A 27,559-nucleotide genomic window follows, 5' to 3' on the forward strand; every position below is an offset into this window, starting at 1 on the left:
GCTGCTTTGCGGAGAGCAGCGTGGCCCATAAGCCCCTCTGTTTCCCCACAGTGTTGAGCCGGTTTCTGATGCTAATTCCCACGAATGTGTCCCTTGAGCACAATTGTCTGTCACTTAATTAGCTGAAGTTCTGTCATCACACCACTGCTTCGTGTGTGTGTGTGCATATGTCTGTGTGTGTGCGCATGTGTGTGTGTCTGCCTGTGTGTGTGTGTGTGTGTTTCTGTCTGTCTGCGTGTGTCTGTATGGGAGTGTGCATCTGTCTCTGTCTCTGTCTCTGTCTCTGTCTGTGTCTCTGTCTGTGTCTCTGTCTGTGTCTCTGTCTGTGTCTGTGTCTGTGTCTGTGTCTCTGTCTCTGTCTCTGTCTCTGTCTCTGTCTCTGTCTCTGTCTCTGTCTCTGTCTCTGTCTCTGTCTCTGTCTCTGTCTGTGGGAGCTTGTGGGGTGTCTGTGTGCGTCTGTGTGCGTCTGCGTGCGTGCGTATGTACCTGTGTGTGTCAGACTAGAGCTGCCTCTTACACCAACACCAGTACTGTCATCCTCACACACCGTACGGGGGTGTCAGTCAGTGCACACAGTTTCACACTCGTTCACCGAACGATCCACGCTCCAGAAAAACCTGCAAACAAAATATGCGAAGTGGGTACAGCGAAAAATGTAGGTGCTAAAATCACTACTTCAACCAGCGCTACTACTGACTCTCCAATGCTCTTTCAGTGTGCTCCTTCTTATGAAATCATGTGTATCACAAAATACATTTCCTCCTTTCCTGTCCTTGGATGGTCACCTAACCTCCTTATTGATTGACCTTGTTACCTTATTCAGTTTCCGAGTGTTTGCTTCAGTGTGTTGTACGCACTCACTTAAAGCTGGGGTAGGCGATCTATGGGTAGAAGAAGAAAGATTTTGAATGTATTCAGCGGCAAAAAACCCCACCCCCTCCTCTCCAGTCAGCCTCTCGGGGATGCACGGGGTGTTAGCTACCGGGAGCGATGAAAAGCGGAAGTCCCTGAATCTATCCTGGGACAGTCGCGGATACCGGATTTCTTTTCCCAGTGAAGCTGTCAAAATATGAAGAAATAATATTAAGTTGTTGAGGGTTACCGTTTGAGGTCAAGTGCTAGTTGGATTGTGTTGTATTTGTCTTGTTGAAGTGGATTCATATGAAACGGTGTCAGACCCAGCTTTAAGTCATTCCCAGCTCTAGCCGTGTGTGTGTGTGTGTGTGTGTGTGTGTGTGTGTGTGAGTGTGTGAGTGTGTGAGTGAGTGTGTGAGTGAGTGTGTGAGTGTGTGAGTGTGTGAGTGAGTGAGTGAGTGAGTGAGTGAGTGAGTGAGTGAGTGAGTGAGTGAGTGAGTGAGTCGCTGTGCCTGTACTGTGTACTGCGCCTCCACTGTGCACAGCCAAAGGGGTGGACATTACGAGTGGGCATTAGGGTGGGCAAGGTGGTGGGCATTAGGAATTGTCAGACGGCATTATTTACACAGGAAGTAGTCAATATAAATGACTTGTTCCCAGCCTAATGCTGTTAATTGGCACATAAATGCTAATCATTTGCAGGTGGGGATTGTTGTGGAACAGTTTGTTTTGCTTGTTCCTCAACATTACATTGAACTTACCCCTGTCTGTGTCTGTCTCTGTCTCTCTCTCTCTGTGTCTCTGTGTCTGTCTCTGTCTCTGTCTCTGTCTGTTTCAGGTGCATGTGAAAATGGCGGACGAGGCGGTGTGTGTTGGCCCGGCTCCCAGCAATCAGAGCTACCTCAACATGGCCGCCATCCTGGAGGCAGTGCGACAGACCGGAGCTCAAGCTGTGAGTCTGACTGACCCCGGCCTAAACATAGCCCCAGGCTGATCCCCGGCCTAAACATAGCCCCAGGCTGATCCCCGGCCTAAACATAGCCCCAGGCTGATCCCCGGCCTAAACATAGCCCCAGGCTGATCCCCGGCCTAAACATAGCCCCAGGCTGATCCCCGGCCTAAACATAGCCCCAGGCTGATCCCCGGCCTAAACATAGCCCCAGACTGATACCCGGCCTAAACATAGCCCCAGGCTGATCCCCGGCCTAAACATAGCCCCAGGCTGATCCCCGGCCTAAACATAGCCCCAGGCTGATCCCCGGCCTAAACATAGCCCCAGGCTGATCCCCGGCCTAAACATAGCCTCAGGCTGATCCCCGGCCTAAACACACCCCACACATCTGAACCCAGGTTTAAACACGCCCCCAGGCTGAACCCAGGTTTAAACACACCCCGTGCATCTGAACCCAGATTTAAACACACCCCCAGGCTGAACCCAGGTTTAAACACGCCCCCAGGCTGAACCCAGGTTTAAACACGCCCCCAAGCTGAACCCAGATTTAGACACGCCCCCAGGCTGAACCCAGGTTTAAACCCACCCCGTGCATCTGAACCCAGATTTAAACACACCCCCAGGCTGAACCCAGGTTTAAACACGCCCCCAGGCTGAACCCAGGTTTAAACACGCCCCCAGGCTGAACCCAGGTTTAAACACGCCCCCAAGCTGAACCCAGATTTAAACACACCCCCAGGCTGAACCCAGGTTTAAACACAACCGCGTGTCTGAAGAGTATAAACAGGAGAGGAAGAGTATAAACAGGAGAGGAAGAATATAAACACAAAGGGGGGAGCTGGTGGAAGAGAGTAGGGTAGGGGTCTGGTTATTTGGTTATTTGGTTATTTGGTTATTTGGTTATTTGGTTATGTGGTTATGTACCGGCCCCAGATGTTTAGCGGCTGAGCTGGATTGCCGGCATGGCCTGGGGATTCAGTCTGCTGCTAAAGGCACTTGATGTCCCAAGTGCCGAAGGCTGACAGATCTCACAAAATGGTGGACGCAGGACAGGCTGACGTTCCTCACAAGCAATCCAAAACCTACTCGACAAACCGCTCAAAATAAAAAGAATTAAATGTCAAAAAGAAAGTGTTTTTTTTTTTTCTTTCTACGTATCACTAAAGAAGCAGTGTTAGCTTGTGTCTGCAAAAGCAGAAGTCTAGTTTATTGAGGACTTTCAAGGGAGGAATGCATTATTTAACAAAACCAGAAACAACAAAAACACCGTAGGGGGCGATTGGGAGCATTAGAGAATTATAATGGGCCTGTGTTGGCTGAGATTATACTGGCAGGCGTGTGAGTATGGTCTGAAAAAGGACTCGCAGCCTTTCATGTTCCTGATGAATATGAAGTGAGCTGAACTAAGGCTTGTCGCTGGTCATACGTAGATAAAGGCACACAAACCTGTAGGAATACTAAATAACTCCGTTTAGAAGTGAGGTGGGCTTTGGGCTGGCTGAAAGTCATAGTTACCGTATAGGCCATTTCCTCTTCATAAATGCAGCTATCCGCTTAAGCGAATATATCTTGGTATATCCGTATAAGCATTGGTGTATTCGTATAAGCATTGGTATATTCGTATAAGCAGTGGTATATCCGTATAAGCATTGGTATATCCGTATAAGCAGTGGTATATTTGTATAAGCGGTGGTATATTCGTATAAACAGTGGTATATCCGTATAAACAGTGGTATATCCGTATAAACAGTGGTATATTCGTATAAGCATTGGTATATCCGTATAAGCAGTGGTATATTCGTATAAGCAGTGGTATATTCGTATAAGCATTGGTATATCCGTATAAGCGTTGGTATATTCGTATAAGCATTGGTATATTCGTATAAGCATTGGTATATTCGTATAAGCATTGGTATATTCGTATAAGCAGTGGTATATTCGTATAAGCATTGGTATATTCGTATAAGCATTGGTATATCCGTATAAGCGTTGGTATATTCGTATAAGCATTGGTATATTCGTATAAGCATTGGTATGTTTTCCTGACGTGTCATGGCGTTTGCTCGGTGACGATCAGTGCAATCATTTTCTGCTTAGACCTACTGCGACTACAAAATCTATTCTTTTTAAAGCCAATTTTCTCTAAAACGACTGCACTGTTTGTTATTACTCCTGTAATAAGTGTTATCTGCACTGTACAATGATTGCCTGCTATAATTTTTGCTAGCGATTAACTTTTTATTGAAATCGTAGCTGTTCTCCATTTGCTTTTATGACTGTTAATTAATCACGATAAAGGGTTTTTACAAAAGCAGTGGCTGGTAAATCTCATGTAACATTATGCTGGTTATGATGCGGTCAGTCAAATATTTCATATGCAGTTATCTATGGATAATGAATATATGTTTTCTCTTCAAAAAAATAAAAACAAATCACCTGGATGCATTTAAAAACAAATTTGATGTCTAATTTGCAATCTTTAAACAAAAACACTCATGAAGTATAACTGAAATGAATATTATATATTCCGTGTTGTTGTTGATGCCGTGTTCGTGGGTGGCGGTGCTGTTGGTGATTTATGTGTTTCTGTTTTGCAGGTGCACCCCGGCTACGGGTTCCTGTCTGAAAATAAAGAGTTCGCCAAGAGACTGGTGAGTGTAGAAGCCCACCTGTGCCCTGTTTTTGTAGACGTCCGTATCAGACACTGGTGTAGAAGCCCACCTGTGCCCTGTTTTTGTAGACGTCCGTATCAGACACTGGTGTAGAAGCCCACCTGTGCCCTGTTTTTGTAGACATCCGTATCATTACATTACATTACATTACATTGCATTACATTGCAGACGCTCTTATCCAGAGCGACTTAGTTGATTTTAGACTAAGCAGGAGACACTTAGTTAAGGGCCTTGCTCAAGCGCCCAACGGCTGTGCGGATCTTATTGTGTCTACACCGGGGATTGAAGCAATGACCTTGCGGGTCCCAGTCATTTACCTTAACCACTACGCTACATGCCGCTCTTTATCAGATGCTGATGAGTGTAGAAGTGCACCTGTACCCTGTTTTTGTAGACGTCCGTACGTTTGTAGACGCTTGTACGTTTGTGGACGCTTGTGCGTTTGTAGACGTCCGTACGTTTGTAGACCCTCGTACGTTTGTAGACGTCCGTACGTTCGTAGACGTCCGTATCGGAGACTGGACTCCCCGGCAGGACGGAATGAAGGCTGTGATTGTGATGTCAAACGTTGCGGCGCGGTCCTGATCTGTGCCCAGTCTCGCACGCCGATGTGCTTTGAGGCGAATCCGCTCAATATTTCCTGTCGTTTCTTTAATTGCGCTGTGTGCGTGAGGTGTCAGGGCTGTGCGGGGACCATCTTCCCCAGTCATCCGGGCGCTCCGGTGCGCGTGGCGTCTTCCTCTGTGGTATTATAATATGACAGATGGCACTAATTATGGAGGGTCATTCCGGCTGTCTGCGAGGTGCTGCAGAAGGTGGGGTGTGTACGTTATCTGTAATGGGAAAGGCTTTAAATCATACAGACGCCTCGCCTCTCACGTTGCCCTGCTCACAGACTGACTGAATTAATGTTTTTTTGACCATATTTCAAGCCTGATCTTTCATTTATTATATGTGAGGTGAAACTAACAATTTGTATTTATTTTTATGAACGTCATATTATTTGAAAACGATCTTATTCTGAAGTTTTTCTCGAAAAGGTATAGCGTTCTGCTTCGTTTTAAACTGATGTTTTTCCGGGCTGGTTTCCGGCTCGGTGGAATGTGGAACCTGACTTCCTGCGTTGACCTTTTGCGGTGATATTTAATTAAAGGTCAGAGGTCGTGGAACGCCGGCACCAGGCTGTGTGTGCAGGCAGAGGTGGTGGTTATGGTGGCAGTGGAGCTCACCAATTAGGCTGGGGCCCTTGGTTGTAGCCTCTCTGTGGGTACAGAGGGCTGTCTGTCAGGGCCCTGAGGGACGTCCCCTGCCCCCCCCCCCCCCCCTCCTCTCTACACACAGCCCCCCCCGCCCCCCGTGCTGCTCCTCCAGAGGTCAGGCCCACCGGTTGCCCGGTAACCCTGCGGCTCTCCTCGCGTCACGCTGTGCTAATATTTCGCTTGGCCTGAGTGTGCTTCTGACACGCTGGTTATTTGGATTAGCGAGTCGTTTTCATTAAAATCAATATATTAATATGACTGAAGCCCAGTGACAGGGCGGCCATCTTGGTTCTCTCAACGTGAAGATGTGCTGACAGCGGGGTGGAGAAGTAGAGTGTGTGAGTGTGTGAGTGTGTGAGTGTGTGAGTGTGTGAGTGTGTGTGAGTGTGTGTGAGTGTGTGTGAGTGTGTGTGAGTGTGTGTGAGTGTGTGTGAGTGTGTGAGAGTGTGTGAGAGTGTGAGAGTGTGTGAGAGTGTGTGAGAGTGTGTGAGAGTGTGTGAGAGTGTGTGAGAGTGTGTGAGAGTGTGTGAGAGTGTGTGAGAGTGTGTGAGAGTGTGTGAGAGTGTGTGAGAGTGTGAGAGTGTGTGAGAGTGTGAGAGTGTGAGAGTGTGAGAGTGTGAGAGTGTGAGAGTGTGAGAGTGTGAGAGTGTGAGAGTGTGAGAGTGTGTGAGTGTGTGAGTGTGTGAGTGTGTGAGTGTGTGAGTGTGTGAGTGTGTGTGTGAGAGTGTGCTCAATGGACCTTTACAGAAGTTTGATCAGACTCGGGATCCTCCATCATTAAACTGCGTCCTAAGTGGGAGAGAGGCCTGTGGGCACCTCTACGCTCCTGAACAGAAGTGTTTCTGTCAGGAGTTATGCCTTCTGTTGCTGAGGCAGAGCACTACAATTTAAAACAGGAACACAAAGTCATATATTCTCTGATTCCTGCTAGTCGCATATAAATATATATATTTTGGGATGAAGGTGAGGCTCATTATGATCGGGTCACCCAGGGACACAGGTTATGACATGGGATGAGAAGTGCCTGAAGGAGAAGTTGGGGGTGGGGGGGGGTATTATTCACATTCGTTTGTCTGACAGCCGGGGGGGGGGCAATCACTCATCACACATTGATATTCATCGCATTATGCGCCCCCCCCCCCCCCCCCCATCCTCCGTTTTGACAATCAACGGCTTTAACACCCCTGTTTTAATTTAATTAAAGGTGTGATCGCGGGGGTGAACTTCATTTGCACACATCAAGGGAAAGAAGACAAACCTCAGTAAGGGTCATCTGACTGGATGGAGATGCACTCTCCACACACTCCGCGCTTTTAAAGGCAAACGGTGAAACGCACAGACCGGCAGGAATGGTGAACACGTCAGACAGAGAACGTGCTCCTGTCTCGGCTTTATTTTACACAACGGAACTTTTAAACGCATAATTGTACATAATTGTTTTGGATTCAAATACTTTTCTACACTTTACTGAGCATGCCTGGTGTGTTGGAAGTTATTGAGACCACCTCCTCGTCCTCTTGGCTGGCTCCGTTGCACCAGGCCAGGTCATTCGAGCACAGAAATGTATTTGAATCCAAACCGATGGCCTAATTCGCCCAGGCCCGGTGGAGGCTGTCAGTTATAGAGACGTACATAATGAGGAAAGTCTTCAAATTGAGGTTTCCACGAGGCACCTCCGGACCTGGGCCTGTCCCCGGCCGGGGTTGGATGAGACCAGGACCGATGGGTTTTATCGCATCGCCTTGACAACGACTTGAGGTTGAGGCTTGCCTTCAGTTCACTTTAGCGCTTAGCTTAACAGACGGTTACATCAGATAGCGGGAAGGTCTACAACATATGAGGCAAATTAGCGAGGAAAGATGTAGTTAAAAATATCTTATTTTTCTTTTTTTTAAACCCAGGACCAGCCTGCTCGAAAGGCCACTCGATATTCAGCTGGTCTGCATCTGTTATTGATTTATTTCTGAGAGATTTATATAGTTTCCATTTTTTTACCGATACAGGAAGGCATTTGTAGCCGTGGATTGGGGAGGAAAGATAACGAGCGTGTTTTCTCCGTGCCACCCTGTTTGTTTTCACCTGTGTGGCGGCGGTATGGCGGTGGCAGTTAAAATAATGAGCGTGCGTTGCTCCGTGTTACTGCGGCCGCAGGGCGTCTCTGCGTGTGGGGTGCTGCGGTGGAGTCCGGGGCCTCCGCGTGGAAAGGGAAAACCAGGTGAAGTTCCCGGTGCGACTGCTTTCTGATCAGCGTTCTGGCCGGGCCTGGAGTCCGGGTTTATGTGCTTTAATTAGGCTAATTCCAGACCCGCGGCCCAGAAACCAGCCCAATCCCGGCTGCGCACCACCGCAAACCGGCACCGTAAATTCAGCCGGGGTGGGAGCGTTTCCTACCGTGGGATAAGGCAATTAGCGCAGCTGGTGGCGTGGGCTTAGAGGCAGGCCACGGACCAATCGCTGCGCTGCACACGCTAATGAGCCTGGGTCCTTCGGTGCCATTGGCTGGGAGATACTGTGATGTCACAGGCGGCCGAAGACGATGGCTCATAACGTCGGCGTTTTGTTGAGTCATTTGTTCCAGCGATGCCCTGCCCCCATAATGCTTAGCTTTATGCGTCTTATCCGTCTGGAGATTTTGAGATCGTTAACCGACCTGCCGAATGTTATGAGAAGGTGGGCTTAGTTTTTGGTTTTTAAAGCGGATTTGCCTGGCTTAGAGAATTATGTGTTTAATAACGGAGAAAGGTGCAAAAGGCCTCGAACGTGTTGTGAACGGTCTTTGAGGTTCAATATTGTTCAGTGTAACTGCTCATTTCGTGACATTCTTCCGTCGGCCAACAAATTGAAACTTTGTTTTCAATTTTAAATATTTTTGTAAACCAAAAAAGAATGTTTGCTGTGCGCCTGCCTGTTGTCATTCACCAGGGTTTCATGACTCCTTCGGACCGTTTGGATTAATGAGTTTGTGCACATTCTTTGTCCTTTGCGAGTATAAAATAATTTGCTCTATCCTGGGTAGCATAGTTTAACTGCTGTATTATTTGGAAAAGTAGATTAGGGGAAGAAAAAAAAACACGACTTTTGTGCATCATTTCGGTTGAAGATTTTCCGATTAGCATGCAGCCTTTTCTGTGGCTTCTCTCTCGTTTGTATAGTGTTTTTTTCCCCCCTCTGTTTTTTGGCGTGGGGGGGTGGGGTAGGGGGGATAGTCTCTGTGCGGGGGTGTTTCTTTAGCCCCTTCACTCTGGGTTATGTTTCAGACCCTGCACAATTCTCACCTGCGCCTGTTTGTCTGCGCCTCTTTTTTTTCTCATGTCACAGCATTAACATGTGTGTTGGGCTCCATTTTACTTCAATTTGTATGTGTGAAGTAAACACACGCAAAATGCCGGGATAGGCAGTTTTCTCCCCTCTCTGCTGTCTCCTCTGTAAAACCGGCGGCCTGTTTTTCTCCGCAGCGATCGCAAGGCCTGCGCTGTCCGCTTGGGTTTCTGTTCCGTGTGATTTCCAGCTGCTGGCATAATTACAGCCTTTAACGTGTGTGGAAATGTCAGTTTTATTCAAACAAAAGAGCCCCACCTCCACCACCCCCCTGTCCTTTCTTTCCCAACCCCGCCCCCCCCCCCCCCCCTCCACAGCAAGCAGTTTAGGTTTTTGTAGTAATCTGGCTTTTGAAAAATGTAGGCCTTTCCGGTCCTTTGTAGGCCTGTGGGACAGTGGGTTAGCGGGTAGCGTAGTGCAGTTGGTGGGGTATAGGGTAGTGTAGCATGGTTAGCGGGTTAGAGGGTAGCGTAGTGCGGTTAGTGTGTAAGAGGGTAGCGTAGAACAGTTGGTATGTAAGACGTAGAACAGTTAGTGTGTAAGAGGGTAGCGTAGAACAGTTAGTATGTAAGAGGGTAGTGTAGCACGGTTAGCGGGTAGTGTAGCGCGGGTAGCGTAGTGCGGTTGGAGGGTAGTATAGCGTGGTTAGAGGGTTAGCAGTTAGCGGTTAGCGGCTAGCTGTGTGTGGGGAGATGAGCTCTGTGTTCCTCTCCCCTCAGCTGCCAGCCTGGCTCTGATTATTATTCAGAGATTCTGAGAGAAACAAAGGCAGCGATGGGCTGTGTGGTACCTGGGGGATCTGATTATTATTATTATTATTATTATTATTATTGGGATCTCTGCCAATGTTCACTCCCTAGATCTCTGCACCTGCTAGCCTGGGTCCCTGCCGATCCTTCTCGCTGTAGTGTGTGTTTGTTAAGCATGTGTGTGTGTCACTGTCAAAAAGCTTGATGCCCGTCCTCTCATCCTTATCTCTTCATCGCCCTCTTCATCGTCTTTCTCTCATCCCTCCATCGCTCACGTTAGTCAGGGCTCCTCTGATAAAGGAGCCAGTCTCTGCTCCTGCTCTTGCCCCCTGCCCCCCTGCCCCCCTGCCCCCCTGCCCCCCTGCCCCCTGCCCCCTGCCCCCTGCCCCTGCCCCTGTGATCGGATCGCTGCTGCGGAACGCGTGTCACACAAACCTGGGGTCGTACCGGGGCAGGCGGGGCAGGAGGGGGGGTTTTGGGGTTTTTCCGTTCCGGGCGGTTCGTCCGTCCTGTCACGCAGATCAGGTTTAACCTCCCTATCCTGATTTACAGGCCGGTGAGTTCCCCAAACGCAGGGCAGGCAGCGTACAGGTGTGATACAGGTGTGCTGCTCCAGCCTGCCGGCGGCTGTAGATCTGAGGAGGTTTAGTGCGCTCAGCTGCGGCTCGGCTCTCTGTGCGCTGTTCTGACTGGAAGAACGCTGAGCGTGTAACGTCGCGTGTATGTCAGAATCTCATCGTCGCTAAATCACCGTCTTTATGTTTTCGGACGGAATGCCTGCGGAGGTGACTGCAGACAAACGGAACGGCGATGAGTCTCTCTCCCGTTCTTGGGTTACAGAGGAATCGGATTAATCAAAAAATAAAAATAAAAACCTGTGCTATAAATCCGTACTTCCCCGCCGGACGTACGTAAGATGTCAGCCACGGAGACCACATCTGCGTGCGACTGTCGCTGTGTTCAGCCGCCTGATTGGTGCGTTCCTGCGTGTGGGGGGCGGGGCTGAGAGCGGGCTGTGTGAGTGACGGCTCCCCCTCCCTCCCCTCTCTGTAACCGGGCAGACGGAGAGGTGTCACCACGGTGATTTACGGTCACCTGTCTGCATCGTCCTTCAGGACACGGGGGGTTTCGGGGTTTTGGGGTTTTGGCGGGGGGTCGGCTGTCTTACAACGGCATTTCCTGTCCGCGGCCGGCCCGTGATTGGCCCAACGCGCACAGAGCTGGTTGCCGTGGGAACAGGTGTTAAAACGGTCAGCTCTGCCTCTGAGTCATCATGCATTGTGGGATACAGTTCAATCCGGGTTTAATTTTTAGGAGCCGGGTTTTGGGAACTGCGTTCAATTTTGCTGAAGATCTTTCTATTCCCGCTTGGTGGGAAAATTGGCAACTTGTCTAATGAACTGATTTCAGTTGTACTGAAGAGAACCTTTCAATTTTATGAAGTCACTCAGAATCCAGAAGTCATGAGGAATTCTGCAATTCAGGGGTACGTTGATTAGATTTTAAAATCAGAAATCGAATGCCTCGCTGTGATTGGATTAGCTTGGTCACCTGAGACATTTCCCCTCCGTGCAGCAATGCATTGTGGAGGTTTGGAACTCGGACAGCAGTTCAGACTGAATATTCATCTGCATAATCTGCATAATTCAGTAATTGGAGACACATGTTCTCTTCTGACCGTGTGAATTTTTATTTTAATTTAATTTCCAACCCGTAAAAGATTAATTCCCTGGTTGATTTGCTTTATTGGGCTGGAAGGATCTAGCAATATAGCAAAATCTCCAGAAAATATATTTCTTTTGTCAGCAGAACTATTCTGCATTGCTATGGGAATGGAACCTTTTAACTTTACATTTTTATAATTTCATAAAAAATAAGAATACAGGTGTCTCGGTGGCGCAGCCTGTAGAGCACTGACCGCATGCTCATTGCGAGCCGCGACGTCGGCGGTTCGAATCCCACCGTTCGACATTTGTCGCATGTCTTCCCCACTCTCTCGCTCCCAGTCTTCCTGTCTCTGTATACTGTATACTGTCCAATAAAGCTGAAAAAGGCCTTAAAAATAAATAAATAAAAATACATTGTTTACCGGGTCAGCAGTGACATTAAATGGGTCATGTGACTGCACTGACCAACCCTCCCCTTATAAGCATGTTCTCTGCGTTCTCATTGGTCCCTGGAGGGCACCAACCGAAAATCTCCAATTAGAAGTCGGTTAGTACCAGACATGCAGTGTTACTGACTGAAGTGGAATACGTAACTATAAATATATTAATGTCTTATCTCATAACACTCAAATTATCTCGCATTCAGTGTCTTAATGCAAAGCGTTTGGTTATGCTGTGTTGAATTAGAGCCAGTACAGAAGATTGGTGTTAATGTCTCGGTGACGAAATGGCTCTTTCTGGAACGATTGAAGAATGCTGGTATTGCTGAGTAGAGGGAAACTTTGATCTTACTGGCGTTCGCCCGGGCAAAGGCAGAGACCGCTTTGCACTTAGAGGAGTGACACGAGTGAGCAGTCTTCTCTCTCTATCGCTCACAAGGGCCGCCGGTTAATTTAACCAAAAACAAAACCTCACATACGCTGCAGCCTTTAGCGTAAACCTTTTTAAATACAACCAGCCCAAAACGTGTCGTGCTGAAAGATTAAAAGCAGGGGGCTACGCCTCGGGCCGGCGGTCTGCGGAGTCGGGCGGCTAGCGTGTGCTAATTACGCGGCGCGCTGTGTTTCCCGCGCGGTGGCCTGGCCGCGGTCCCTCCCGCGCCCCCCCCGGCCGCCGTAACTCCGGGGAGATGAAACGCTCCGGCCGCCCCCTCTTCCGCCTCGGAACGTCGCGGGGAAGCGGCCAATTATTCCCGCTGAAGTGACGTGATTAAGCGGACCTGGCGCGTGCGGTTTAATGGGCTAAACCTCGCTCTTGTGAAGACTCCCTTTTTAAAAAATTTTCACCGTGCCCGTATACTCGGCCTGCACACACCACCTTTTTAAAAACACGACGTGCTTGTGTTTCTGTGGCGGGGAATTTTAATAAAACTACTACTGGTTTCTTGTTTTGTTCTCCCCCCCCCCCCCCCCTCATCGCGGTGATTGCTTTATCGGGGTCTCGTTACACGCACAGATCGCTGATTGACATGCGCCGCCCGTCGGTGAGCTGACCGCTGTGAAACCCCTTTTGGCTCATCGCGGATCAGGGTAAAAACTGATAAAGCTGAGATCACCACTCGTCAGACTTTAGGCCCTGCTGAGGCTATGCTAAGAGCCTTTAGCGCTGGCTGAGGCTATGCTAACAGCCTGTAGACCCTGCTGATGCTATGCTAACAGCCTTTAGGCCCTGTTGATGCTAGGCTAAGAGCCTTTAGTGCTGGCTGAGGCTATGCTAACAGCCTTTAGCCCTGGCTGCGGCTATGCTAACAGCCTTTAGCCCTGGCTGCGGCTATGCTAACAGCCTTTAGCCCTGGCTGCGGCTATGCTAACAGCCTCTAGCCCTGGCTGCGGCTATGCTAACAGCCCCCGAGCTGCTCTGCGTCCCCAGGCGCGCTCTGCGTCCCTGATTGGTGGAATAAAGACAGGCAAGCCTCCGTGAATGTGAGAGACGAGTGGGCCGTTTAACCTTGTGTTCTCCTCTGGAAATTGGGATGTAATTACATTAGCAGCTAAAAGGGCTCATTCACAGTTTGTACAGTTTAAGGATGCAAATGTGTGTGTGTGCGCGCACCTAGCCCGGAGGTATGCGGAAGAAAGCGGGAAAGAGCTGGCAGGATTAGTTCCACAGGTCTCCTTTGTTATGGTAAGCGCCCCCCAGGAGTGCCGAGATGGGGAGAGGTGGGTTTGGTGAATGAGTTGTGTTAGAGGGGGAGGGAGGGGGGGTGCTGGCATTTACATTACATTTTACATGGACACCTTTAGTAAGATGGTTTTATGCCCACTGACTTCTACCGCTGACATTTTATGCACAACACAGGTAGGCAGCTGGATACTTTATAGTAATAATAATAATATAATAATTTCCTGCCTCAACATTTGAATTACAGGATGATGCAGAGATTTGGCACGCGGGCAAGCGGATGGCTGTGGTGCTTACGTTCACGGTGACGTGTTCACGTTCGCGGGTCAAATACACGTCATCGTTTTGGATTCAAATACTTTTCTTTGATCTTGCCTGGAGCAAGAGGGCCAGAAGGCGGGGCTTGTGCTTTTTGAGTGCGTTCCATTGGTTCCAATACACCAGACAAGCTGAGTAGAGCACAGATTAGTATTTGAATCCAAAACAATCACTTGTTTGACCCGGGCCTGAAACTGGGTGCTTTTGGCTCTCGCAGAAAGGCCCTGGCTAGGCCCGAATACGCTGGTCTGTTTGTTGTGTACACAGCTATCACAAAGGGGACTGTGGCGTCAGGAACGCGCTCCGGGATGCGAGCCCTGGGCTGCGGGCCGTGTGTCGGGCTGTAGCGCGGCAGGCCGGGGAACGCCGTCTCTGCGCCAGTCTGGTTCTGCCACAGTCTGTGACATTCAGAGTACGCCCAGTCGCTGTGCCACGGGAGGGGAAGGGGTCCTGCTGCTCACGAGCCACATTCCAGCGCAGCCCTGGAAGGAGGGTGAGGGGTGGACGGAAGAGGGAAAAGAGGGAGAGTCTGAAAGAGGGAGAGTCTGGAAGAGGGAGAGTCTGGAAGAGGGAGAGACTGGAAGAGGGAGAGACTGGGAGAGGGAGAGACTGGGAGAGGGAGAGACTGGGAGAGGGAGAGACTGGGAGAGGGAGAGACTGGGAGAGGGAGAGACTGGAAGAGGGAGAGACTGGAAGAGGGAGAGACTGGAAGGAGAGAGGTGGAGAAAAAAGGGGGGGAAAGTGATTTGAGCAGCAAGGCGCAAGCTGGCAGGACAGAATTGGGCGATTAGGAGCTCATTGGGCAGTGAGCACACTGGTTTCATCGGACTGGCCGAGTCGAACAGCGGAAGCAGACGCTCACGGGCGTGCGCCTCGCTGGAAAACGGGGCGGTGACTCGGCGCGTCTCATTGGCCGGGAGAGCTCCGCCGCGCTCGGTGAGCGTCGCGTTCCTCGGGATGATGATTCTGGGCCGCGCCGGTGTCGCGCTGTAAACCCTCCCCGGGGGGACGAAGCCTCGGGCGGCGTGTTATCCTCCGCTGCGCCGTGCGATGTGACAGGTGCGCTCAGACGTCAGGCTGCGCGCCGGGCCGCCGGTCCCTGACGCTCCCTGACGCTCTGCGAGAGGGTGCGTGCGGAGAGGGTGCGTCCCCACCTGTCCTGTACGCGTTAACCGCCATTACCACCCTCCTGCAGGGACCGGGGACGTGTGAACGCTCCTTTCTGCTTCCGCCTGGACGTCTCATCACCGCTGTGCTACCAATGATGTTCTGACAAATGCTTTTTTGTTTGTTGTATCATTTCTGTTTGATGTATAAGATGAAATTCAATCCAGAGCGGGATTTCTGCTTGTTTAGATACTACTTTATTTTATCAGGAATAATTAGGAATAATTGTTTGATTGTTCTTTGTTTCTCACTTTTAGTATTCTGTACTTGGTATGGTTTATTCACTATATATATATATTTGAGCTCTTTCCATCAATGGCTGTGTTGGTGGAAATGGTGTCTCAGTATTTGAGACCCGTAGAATTCCTTGGATAACCTATTCTTTTTTTTGTCCCTTATTACAAGTTGAGTTGAGCTCGGTTTAATAATGCACTTTAACCCTTTGGAATGTTCTAGAGCTCCATTGACTTCAGTCACCTGCTGTGACGGACACCTGGGCATCAGAGTGTTCAGTTCAGAACATTCTAGTGGCGTACTGCTAGGGGTGATAATGTGAGAGTAAATGGCGGAGGTGACGGTGGAAAGTTCCGGATGTTTTTTTCTCTCCCCCTCAGTGCCGAGGGCAGGGCCTGTGTGCAGCTGTGCCTCCCCTGTACCGGTGCGACGTCAGCAAAGCGTAAAAACGCACGCTCGCTCCAGCAAGGAGCTGTCGCTGAACCACTGCGGTCCTGTTTCACCGACGTGCTGTTCAGTCAGCCCTGCGTGGGACTGCCCTCCCTGGCCGTTAAACAGAGCAGAGTGGCGTTGGGAGTGATTACCGGGGGTTAAATCTGATCGCTTGACCCCTGAAACACCCCCAGTCCTCAACACGGTCCCGCACCGCCGTGTTTTTGGTTTTGCTCCGGGTATCGAGTCTAAGCACTCGCTGAGGTTCACTGTGCAGAGAGAAGGAGCCTGATAATTGCCCCGGGGGAGGTTGTAGACAGGACTTCACCCGTTAAAACACCAGGGCGACACCTGGGAAGAAGCGTGCAACTGTTTTAATTATCAAGCCGAACACTTGATTAGGTGGGTCTTTCAAAACTACCCTCTTGTCTCCGATGTGCCACTTCAGCTGTCTGGACCCAGTTTGAACATCTTGTGTGACCCTGCCGTAACGCGATTGACCCTAGCGTTATGCTCTTGACCCTAGCGACCGTGGCCGACTCGACCCCCTGCGTAACACACTCAACCCCTGCATAACTAGTTTATTGTAACCGTATTGTATTTTGTATCGTAATCTAGGACTTTGTATTTCTGTGTACTGAAGTTGTAGTTGTCCTGGGTAGTAGTTCCGGACTTGTGCGTCTGCGGAATAAAATGCGGTGTGGCAGTAAACCCGCCCTTCTCTCCCCAGGCTGCGGAGGGCGTGGCCTTCATCGGACCCGACACGCACGCCATCCAGGCCATGGGCGATAAGATCCAGAGCAAACTGATCGCCAAGCAGGCCCAGGTCAACACCATCCCCGGGTTCGACGGAGTGGTGCAGGTGAGACCGCTGTCAATCACGCAGGGGAGGGGAGAGGTGTGTGCGTGTGCGTAAGAGTGAGAAATGTACATACATACAAAGTATACATACTTTTAATTAAATTAGTTTTCAAATATGTGTGTGCTTTGTTTAGGGATGAGAGGTGGCACACACACACACACACACACACACACGCACACACACACTGTACACGCACGCATGCACGCACGCACGCACACACTGTATACACACACACACACACACACACACACACTCTCTCTCTCAGGTTAGCTTGGCTGAGGCAGTGGTCTGTCTTTGGGCCCTGTGGTCTGTGGTCTGTTGTCTGTGCTGAAGGGGCTGGTTGAGGGCTGAGTCCTTCAGAGGTGAAGTGGCCATTCAGAGTTTCCTCCTCTTTCAGAGTGTGATTTAAAAGAGGGGGGTTTAATAGCGGGTCTTTATCAGTCGTCAGTCCTGGTGCATTCTGTTTGAGAGACTCTTAACTGTTTGACTCTTAACTGGCAGCATTTGCCTTTTTTAACACTTCCTGGCCGAGTGGCTATTAAAGACAAGTGCTGTCACATAACCGTCAGAGCCAGGGAACAAAGGGCCACGTGTACGACCACACACACACACACACGCGCACACACACGCACACACACGCGCACGCACACACATTCCTCTCTCTCACACACACACACACACACGCGCACACACTCACACACACACATACATATTCCTCTCTCTCTCTCACACACACACACACACACACACACACACACATTCCTCTCACATGCACACACACACACACACACACACACACACACACACACCCATTCCTCTCACACACACACGCACACACACACATACATATTCCTCTCTCTCACACACACACACACACACACATTCCTCTCACATGCTCACACACACACACACGCATTCCTCCTGACGCCTAGGCCAATTTACATCTCTGAAGCTGAATAAACGGGCTTACTGCTGGTTGCTCAGAGAAGTACTCTCCCTCTCCCTCTCCTCCCCCTCTCTCTCTCCCTCACACACACACACTCTTACACACTCACATTTTCCATCTGGTTCAGTTCCAAGTTTTTATTTTTCTGGTTTGTTTTATTATTATTATTTTTTATTTTTATTATGATTTTATGTTTTCATCTCTACAAAAAAGAGGAGCGTTTCTACACGTACCGATTTACAAAGAGTGTATTTAAGAAGTGGGAGAAGCCTACAGCCAATCCTGCGAGTGTGTGTGTGGTTCTCCCGCGCACTTTAAAGACTCTCACATTTCATTTTAACGTTTTGAAGCGGGGCCCCCGTTGCTCCCTGCTCCAGGTTGGAGCCACTCTCCTCAGCCGGCCCCCAGGCCTGTGCGCTGTCATTTTAAACCCGTTTTAGCGTCTTCATCGAGTCCCTGCCCTTTCAGAACGCAGCGCGGTTTATTCACCTCGGCCGAGGCACTGCCTTCACACGCATCCGCCAGCGTTTGAGTTTTTATCTTTTTTTATCTTCGCTCGCTGTTCGTGGAAACGTTATGTAAGAGGAGAACATGACTCCGGTTCCTCGTTTAATGTTCCCGGCAAATCACGTTAAACCAAGATAACACAATATCACCTATGGTAGGGCTAGCGTCTATGCTGTGGTCTGACTCATCCCCCATACATACCTTATATGTTCCAGTACATCCACGGCATGCAATAGTTTATATTTCACATGTATTGATTGACGGCGTGATGATCATGTTTAGCCTCCACGACCAGAATAGCCAGAGTCTGCTTCCAACATATTGTACTGTTAAATTCTGTTAAATTCTGAGTGCTGTATTTGCATTGAGAATTCAGATCTCATTTAAATGTCTCTGGTCCTCATGAAATAAAGGCACTCATTTCATTAAGTGATTTTATTACAGATTTGTGTCGTGTATTTGCGTTTGTGAAATAGCTTGCATCAAACGCACACCAAAAAAAGAGTTGTGAATGTGTATTGAAATCTCCCCTTCACACCATAATGAAATGTTAATTTGGCTCGTTTACCCCCCCCCCAAGCAGTTGTTTTTGTAAAGCCCAAAAAAGGCAGCAGTCGGAGAACAACAGTGGTGGTGCTCCCCCTACTGACCGCAGGCAGGAACTGCAGCGAGATCTCTCCTGCGTGGCAGGGCCTCTTACAGTACAGTACAGTACATTACAGTTTTTACATTACGTTAGTCATTTAGCAGACGCTCTTATCCAGAGCGACGTACAATAAAGTGCAAAATCAGAACCAGCAGGTTGCAGTGCGCTGGAAACCCTGGAGGGAAGTGCAGTGCCAGAGTGAGCACAGAGATTAAAAAAACTTTAACCCTCGTAGAATAATCAGATAAACTGACCAAGTAGTTGCAATAGCACAGTTTTGGCAGCTAGAACGCTAAGAATAATACAATCATGCATCAGTGTGCTAATTACAGCATATAGCGTGCATGGCTAATTAGAGATTAGCGGGAGATTGGGAGGGGAGGAGAGAGCTGCAGTCTTCAGTCTGCACTCGGGGGCGGTCAGAGACTCCTCTCTGAGTCCACAACAGCACTCCTCTCTGCTGAACAGCGAACATTCACAACGTCAGAAGAGCAGGCCTTTCACTTTGAACCAAATTTCTTTTTCTCTCTTTTTTCAGTACGAAGGCTCTCCTCTCCTGTCTCTCTCCTCCTCTCTCCTCTCCTCTCTTTGCCTCCTCTCTCTCTCCCTCTCTTTCTCCTCTCCTGTCTCTCTCCTCCTCTCTCCTCTCTCCTCTCCTCTCTTCGCCTCCTCTCTCTCTCCCTTCTCTCTCTCTCCTCTCCTCTCTCTCTCCCTGTCTCCCTCTCTCTCCCTCTCTCTCATCCTCTTTCCTCTCCTCTCTTGCTCTCTCTCTCTCCCTCTCTCCCTCTCCTCTCTCCTCTCTCCCTCTCTCTCTCTCCTCTCCTCCCTCCCTCCCTCTCTATCTCTCTCTCTCCTCTCTCTCTGTCTCTCTCTCCTGTCCTCTCTCCCTCCCTCTCTCTCTCCTCTCCTTTCTCCCTCCCTCCCTCCCTCCCTCTCTCTCTCTCTCTCTCTCTCTCTCTCTCTCTCTCCCTCTCTCTCTCTCCCCCTCTCTCTCTCTCTCTCTCTCCCTCCCTCTCTCTCTCTCCCCCTCTCTCTCTCTCTCTCCCTCCTCCCTCTTGTTGTTGAGCTGTAGTGTCTCATAGGAGAGGGGGTATTAATCCGACATCTCGCCGAATGAGAGGGGTCAGAGTCGCTGTAAACAGGGGGGGGGGGTAAAAGAGGGTAAACGAGTGAGGGGGGGTGACAGTACAGTACAGTGAGATATACGCCCCCCCACCCCCCTTCGCCCAGTGACGGCGTGTTCTCCGAGGGCCTCTGGATTAACTCCGCCCCTCTGTTTCCTGTTCCAGGATGTGGACGAGGCGGTCAGGATCGCGGCGGAGATCGGTGAGTGTGTGTGTGTGTGTGTGTGTGTGTGTGTGTGTGTGTGTGTGTGTGTGTGTGTGTGTGTGTGTGTGTGTGAGTGTGTGTGTGTGAGTGTGTGTGTGTGTGTGTGTGTGTGTGTGTGTGTGTGTGTGTGTGTGTGTGTGTGCGCGTGCGTGTCTGTGTGTGCGTGCGCGTCTGTGAGTGTGTGAGTGTGTGTGTCTGACGTGTGAGTCTGATGTGGTGGTGTGTGTCTGTGTGTCTGACGTGAGTTAAATGGCCTGTGAGTTCAGAGGGGTGTTGCGTAACTTCCTGTTCCTAAGGCCCTCCTCATCCTTATGAATACGCGTATACTCCATTTGAAGTTGCTTTTGCAGTGTGGCAACAATCTGGGTTCATTGGGAAAGTAACTGTGCTTGAATCAGGACACAGTGGAATAAACTGCTTTGGCCTATAAAAAAATAAGAATGTGCTACAAAATAAATGACTAGGTCTCTAGCTTCTGTGTACAATTCTCTGTGAAAGTCTGGGTTTTGCCAAAATGACCACAAATGCATTTCTTTCTAAATAAAAAAAAGCTACAATGTTCAAATATAACCATGTATGAATTAAATTACTGCGTAATGGTGACTTGTTGCATCTATTTTTAAAGAAATTGAGTCACACACTACTTTGTACTAATTGTTTAGAGAAATTGTTCGGATGGTAGACTCCGTGTAAACAGAGACTCAAAGCTGAAGTCTTTATTTGTTTATTAAAAGGGCAGTGCTTGAAGTGAGGTTTACATTTTATTCACACTGTCTGCTGAGATGGGCTAGGCTCATTTTAATTAGCTGAATTGATTTCAGGCATTACGCGTTTAAACACAAACATGGTAAATGACTGTCGGCTTGGGACCTGCTGATTGAACGATTAACACGTTGACGAGGGTCACGTTTAACGAGTTTGTTGCCTTCAGTTTGACAAAACACCAGGGAAAAAACCCAAACGCTTCCTAAATACTGAAATGTGTTTGTGCAGCAGCGGAAAATGTATCACTCTCCAATTAGCATACACAAGCTGCTGTCACCCCCTCTCTCCTGCTCTCTCTCTCTCCCCCCTCTCTTCTGCTCCCTCTCTCTCCCCCTCTCTCTCTCCTGCTCTCTCTCTCTCCCCCTCTCTCCTGCTCCCTCTCTCACCCCTCTCTCCTGCTCTCTCTCTCTCTCTCCCCCCTTCTCCTGCTCCCTCTCTCTCCCCCTCTCTCTCTCCTGCTCTCTCTCTCTCCCCCTCTCTCTCCTGCTCTCTCTCCCCCCTCTCTCCTGCTCTCTCTCTCTCTCTCCCCCTCTCTCTCCTGCTCTCTCTCCCCCCTCTCTCCTGCTCTCTCTCTCTCTCTCCCCCTCTCTCTCCTGCTCTCTCTCCCCCCTCTCTCCTGCTCTCTCTCTCTCTCTCCCCCTCTCTCTCCTGCTCCCTCTCCCCTCTCTCTTCTGCTCCCTCTCTCCCCCCCTCTCCTGCTCTCTCTCCCCCCTCCCTCTCCTGCTCTCTCTCTCTCCCCCCTCCCTCTCCTGCTCTCTCTCTCTCCCCCTCTCTCTCCTGCTCTCTCCCCCCCCCTCTCCCTCTACTGCTCCCTTTCTCTCACATTCTCTTTCTCACTCTCGCTTTCTCTGTGCCTCTTTCTCTCCCCCTCTCTCCCCTCTCTCTTCCTCTCTCCCCCTCACATTCTCTGTCTCAGTCTCTCTCTCTCTCTCCCCCTCTCTATACTGCTCCCTCGTTCTCTCTCCATCTCTCTCTCTCTCCCCCTCTCCCTCTCTCTCTCCCCCTCTCTCTCCATCTCTCTCCATCTATCTCTCCCTCTCCCCCTCTCTCTCTCTCTCTCCATCTCTCTCCCTCCCTCTCTTCCTCTCTCCCCCCCTCACATTCTCTGTCTCAGTCTCTCTCTCTCTCTCTCTCCCCCTCTCTATACTGCTCCCTCTTTCTCTCTCCATCTCTCTCTCTCCCTCTCCCTCTCTCTCCCCCTCTCTCTCTCTCTCTCTCTCCCCCTCTCCCCCCCTCTCTCTCTCTCTCTCCATCTCTCCCTCTCTCTCCCCCCCTCTCTCCCCCTCTCCCCCTCTCTCTCTCCCCCTCCCCCCTCTCTCTCTCTCTCTCCCCCCCCTCTCTCTCTCTCTCTCTCTCTCTCTCCCCCCCCCTCTCTCCCCCTCTCTCAGTGTGTGAGCGGTGTGTGTTGTGGGGATTTGGTTGTTGTCTCCGGTATGGTATTGGACATATGGTCAGCTGTCACGCACTCAACATGGCCGGGCGATCAAAGTGAACGTGTGTGCGCTTGCTGCTCTCTGATAGGCTACCCTGTGATGATCAAGGCCTCGGCCGGGGGCGGGGGGAAGGGCATGCGTATCGCCTGGAACGAAGAGGAGACCAGGTGAGACCCGCCCGGCCTACCCACAATGCACCACTCCCCTCTGCTCACTGCTGCTGTACAAACTCCCCGCGCACCTGGAGGAGCGCACACACATTTAGACACATAGACGCACACACACACACGCTTACACACTCACACGCACAGACACACACACTTACACACTCACACACACACATTTACACACACTCACACACATTTACACAGACAGACAGACACACTTACACAGACACACACATTTACACACACACCTTACACACACACATTTAGACACACACACACACACTTACACACACGCTTACACACACACACACACACACACACACACACATTTACACACATTTACATACACACACACACACACACACACACACACACCTTACACACACACATTTACACACACACGCTTACACACACACATTTACACTCACACACACATGCACAGGTGCACACATGCACCGAGTCAGCTTTTCTAAACCCTGTTGCAGTGCATTGATAAAGCTGTTTTTGAGTCGTGTTGTAATCTAGCCCGCACGTCCACACGCCTTAAAGAAGATTGTTTTTAGTCGGTGTCATTGTTCATTTTGGCTGTTTAACGTGAGATGGAACTTCACTGTGGTACCTGGATTTTCGGAAAAGTGTGGTTAAGGGCCTTGCTCAAGGGCCTAACAGCTGTGGCTGACTTGGGGCTTGGATCACAAATCTTTTGGGTCACAGTTTAGCCACGAGGCCCCGCACTGCGTCTCGTGTGTTCAGGCAGCTGGTCTTCACACAGACACACACACACACACACACACACACACACATTTACACACACACACGTGGCCCCGCGCTGCGCCTGTTCAGGCAGCTGGTCTTCTGAGTCTCGGAGGCCCGTGGTGTGAATTGCGGACGCGAGGAGGTGGCTGAACGCGATCCGGTGGCGTTTGAAGATAAGCACCTCCCTAATCCAGTCACGTCTCGCCTGCGGACCGCTGCCTGAGAGGGGCTTCAGGAGAGGGAGACCCGTCTTAACGAGGTCCGCTATCTCCCGTCTGAACGGCCGTCACGCTGCCCGTGCCCCGCTCTCAAAGCGCCCGGAGCTCCACAAACACCAGGAGGTCAGGCCGCCACCACAGAAGAAGAGCGCTCTATCTGCCCTAGTGCGGCGCTGCAAGGCCTGCCTCAGACACACTCCTCTCCTCCTCTCCTCCTCTCCTCCTCTCCTCCCTCCATCATGTGAGAGCAACCGGGCCAATTTCAGGGCGGGGGCGCAGTCACAGCCAATGGCACGCTGCCCCCAGATTCTAGAGTCAGCCAATCGGCTGGCCTGATTAACATACCGTAATGACAAGAACCAGGTCGTTCAGCCCCTAGTCGCTGCATTTTCCTACCACTGAAGTGCACCTAATGCTGAGTTTTCCCAAAAAGCTAGCGAGTATCTAGCACCGTATAAGTCCGGGTCTCTAAAACCCCCAGAGTTTCTGCCTCCGCTACACATCCTGGCAAAGCTATTCCACCCAGTGACCACTCTCTGCATGAGAAAATACTTCCCAAAGTCTGTGAGGAATTTATCCTTTGCTAATTTCCTTTTGTGCCCCCTTGTTCTGCGAGCAGAACTCGAACTGAAGAATATCCTGCGGTTCACTTTGAGGCTTTTAAATTCATAAAAGGAATGCACAATGAAATCGCCCCCTCCATGAAGCAAATGAAATGAAAGCGGCCTTTTATCCGTTCCATTTTGTAAGTGCCAACCTCTCCGCCATCGGTCCGCCAGGACTGCGAGTGAGGACGTCTTTAAACAGTGGAGGGGGATCGAGATGGCGCGATGGCTCTTTGCATGAAATGTTTGGCGGGGATGTGAAGGAAACGTTTTTGTCAAACGGCGATTTGCCTCCACGTTTCCGCCCGCCCGCCCGCCCCCGGAGTGACCGTTAGGGATCCAGGACGCATTCGCCCAGCGGGGGGGGTGGGGGGTCTCCGCTGTCTCTCCTGGCGTCTCGCTTCCCGTCACGTGACGGAGAACGGCGTCGGCCGACATCAGGCGGTTCCTCTCACGAGCGCTAACGCGATAGTTCCGGGATCCGGCGTTTTCCGGAGATAGCACTGCTCTCTGCGTCGCAGAACCGTGCGGCGTTTTCTGGTGTCCGCAGGTAATAATCGGAGACCAGTTCACGTCTTAACGTACTCCTGCTGCTCCCTGATTCACCACGAACGGGTGCAAATGTAACGATGTATTAACGTGACGATCTATTCATCTTGAACAGCCGCCAACGTTTGTTTTTCAACTTTATGCGCTTATACAAATACAATAACTGAGGTATGAACTGCTGAAGTCTCTCCGACGCTTTGAAATTCATATATTTTACTGAACACTCAATTTGTCTTTAATGTCGCTACGTTCTCTGACTTGGCGACAGGAAGTGTTCTCTGAGCTTGTTGCTCAACTGTGGCTTAACTTACTGGCGATGGGATCATAAAACCCTGAAGAGTGTGAGCCCCAGAGCAGACGGACACACTCAGCGGGGTGTCATAGTCCTGAAGGATGTTGCTGGGACTGGTCAACAGAAAATCAGCCCGATTTCAGAAATGAGATTTTATATTTCTGTTTTTCTACTTTTTTTTTTGTTTTCCCTCATTTGTTTTAGATAAATATTCCAGTTCCTCTGCGGTTTCCGATTGATTCCGTCCCTCTGCGTGGGCCCAGGAACCAGGGAAAGACAGAAGTCTGTTACAAATAAATCAATAAATAAATGTGCCTTTCGTATCGTCTTGAGTATTGTCTAAATCGGACAGGGTTATGGAAATTAATTCCTATATAGGCACATTTACAAATTAGCACTTCTCTGAGAGCTGGGAAGTCCATTAGCATTTCTATTTATTCCTCCTGGCTGAAGTGTGAACGTATTCCGGAGGGCGATGTGCCGGAGACAGGCGGGCTCCCCGATTCCTGTGCTACGGCCTTCGTAGCGGATTCAATTAAGCCACGCGCGCCTCTCCAGAACGCTCCGGAGCGCTGCTGCTGATTTAACGCGTCAGTTTGGACACGGCGGCGAGGGCACGATTCAATCAGGAAGGAGACCGCGAGGTGCGGAGGTAGCCGTGAGCGACGCTGACACCGGCGTGCCCTTTGCACGTGCCACACCCAGCCCGTCAATCAGACGCTGTTTAGACAACACGTCTTACAGAGAGCTTGTCACAATACGTGTCGCGGTTTACCCAGAAGCCCTACGAGGAACGCCAGAGGCAGCCGTGACCGGGATGTGCCTGTATAGGGGTGGGGTGGGGTGGGGTGGGGGGGGGGGAAACCAGACTCCAGAGGGGGGGCCCCCCCATCTTTCTCTGCCCGGCTCAGGGTGGGGGGGGGGGGGCGGGGGGGTCACAATAACTGAGCGATGGTTCAAGTCCATTTCCAGTCTGTCAAATCCCTTCAGGGACATCCAATTACACACTTTTCTTACTGAACCTTTCCATAAATCATAAATTCTTGTTTATAATAATCATGGTAAAAAAAAAGAAATGGTGAACAGCTTGAGGTGCCCTTAAAATATTGTCACCATATTTATTTATTTAGGTTTATGAATACGTGACGAGTGAAAGAGCTCTTTAAGGAGGCGAATCATTTGTCTAAGGAGTAGAGGCTTCATGAAGTGGTTTATCTACCATCATTTATTATTAATTGTGAAAAATAATTGTAATGAGTAGTAATTGTACGGTCTTCCGCACTGGTTGTGAATGTTGTCCGGACGGACGGGGTGAGACTGAGTGGACCTGAAGGCCCGGAAGGTGGGCCTAACTCCTGCTATCGGATGTTTTTCTTGTGTGTGATTTTAATTGAACGCTGCTTATGGATCAGGTGTAGTGCTTTTGTGATGTATGGATTAATTAATGAGGCATATTGATCCGTGCTGAGTGTGGATGTTTAATTAGCCCAGTGGAGGGGAACTGACTGGGTTAGAGCCCTCAGTCCCCCCTGTACACTTCACACTGCTACTCCTATTTAACGTTTTTATTCATTTATCGTACACCGAGCTTCTGCCCTCACCTGTGTGTGTCTGTAAAGGGTGCAGCCATCTTCTGTTCCCGTTTATGAATGCTGAACAAGGTCGTCCATCTTGTTTCGGAAGCAAACAAACAACGTCTCCTCTCTGTTCTCTTCCTAAAGCTTTAGGGCGATGAGGAGCAATACGCAGACCCCCTACAGATCCCCCTACAGATCCCCCATACTCCCCGCCATCTTGTGTATTTTTCCATTAATATTTTACGTGGCAGGATCAAAGCCTTATAGCCCCTTGTGATTGTTGCTTTAAACGCTTTAACGAGGGCTTCAGCCAGGAAACGCTCCCGATGCGTTGACACTTGTAAAACGTAAAGGCTTGTAAAATGGGAATGCGCACATTTGTTAAACTGAAAACCCAAATATTTTCTTATTTGTATCATTTCCGCAGGTGTTCTCTCGGTTTATTTTAAACGGGGGGTGATGTTTATATGTTCGGCATTCCTGTTTAAACGGGCCCTTTATCCAGCAGCATTCCCCATAAGCTGTCGGAATAAGAGCCGTACTTTTCCATTCCAGGGATGGATTCCGATTCTCTTCCCAAGAGGCCGCCTCCAGCTTCGGGGACGACCGACTTCTCATCGAGAAATTCATCGATGATCCGCGGCACATCGAGATACAGGTGAGCCCTGTGTCACTCTTCAGAAGCTGTTGACTGTTGTGCAGGGGGGTCTTTCTGGGAGAGCTTTCTGACGTGTGCGGTCTGAAATTATCGATCGCGGGTCTGAACCAGCTGAATTTCTGCTACCTGCAGACGCACGAGTGTGCATATCGACTCACACAGCCCACGGCATATCAGGGTCCTTTTCTGATGTTAATTTCTATGTGGAACAAATTAGCACATTACATTACAGTTTACCAAATGAAGATGACTTTTACTGATGCTCTTGTCCAAAGCAACTTTAGTTAACTAGACTAAGCAGGGAACAATCCCCCCTGGAGCAGTGTGGGGTTAAGGGCCTTGCTACACCCAATCCCCCCTGGAGCAGTGTGGGGTTAAGGGCCTTGCTACACCCAATCCCCCCCTGGAGCAGTGTGGGGTTAAGGGCCTTGCTACACCCAATCCCCCCCTGGAGCAGTGTGGGGTTAAGGGCCTTGCTACACCCAATCCCCCCCTGGAGCAGTGT

At 50.0% G+C, this 27,559-nt stretch overlaps 1 protein-coding gene across 1 annotated transcript in view; it reads left to right on the forward strand.

Annotated features, from left to right (window-relative positions):
- The window catches only part of pcca (propionyl-CoA carboxylase subunit alpha), a 144,488-nt gene that overhangs the window by 16,118 nt on the left and 100,811 nt on the right, over positions 1-27,559 (forward strand). The window contains exons 5-10 of the mRNA XM_061225833.1: positions 1,694-1,807; positions 4,405-4,458; positions 16,475-16,606; positions 19,995-20,031; positions 22,321-22,399; positions 26,952-27,054. Coding sequence (XP_061081817.1) covers positions 1,694-1,807; positions 4,405-4,458; positions 16,475-16,606; positions 19,995-20,031; positions 22,321-22,399; positions 26,952-27,054 — 519 coding nt within the window. The remainder of the gene's footprint in view (positions 1-1,693; positions 1,808-4,404; positions 4,459-16,474; positions 16,607-19,994; positions 20,032-22,320; positions 22,400-26,951; positions 27,055-27,559) is intronic.

Source organism: Conger conger, chromosome 17 (genome assembly GCF_963514075.1).
Source record: "Conger conger chromosome 17, fConCon1.1, whole genome shotgun sequence".
In the NCBI taxonomy this organism is placed as follows: Eukaryota; Metazoa; Chordata; class Actinopteri; order Anguilliformes; family Congridae; genus Conger; species Conger conger.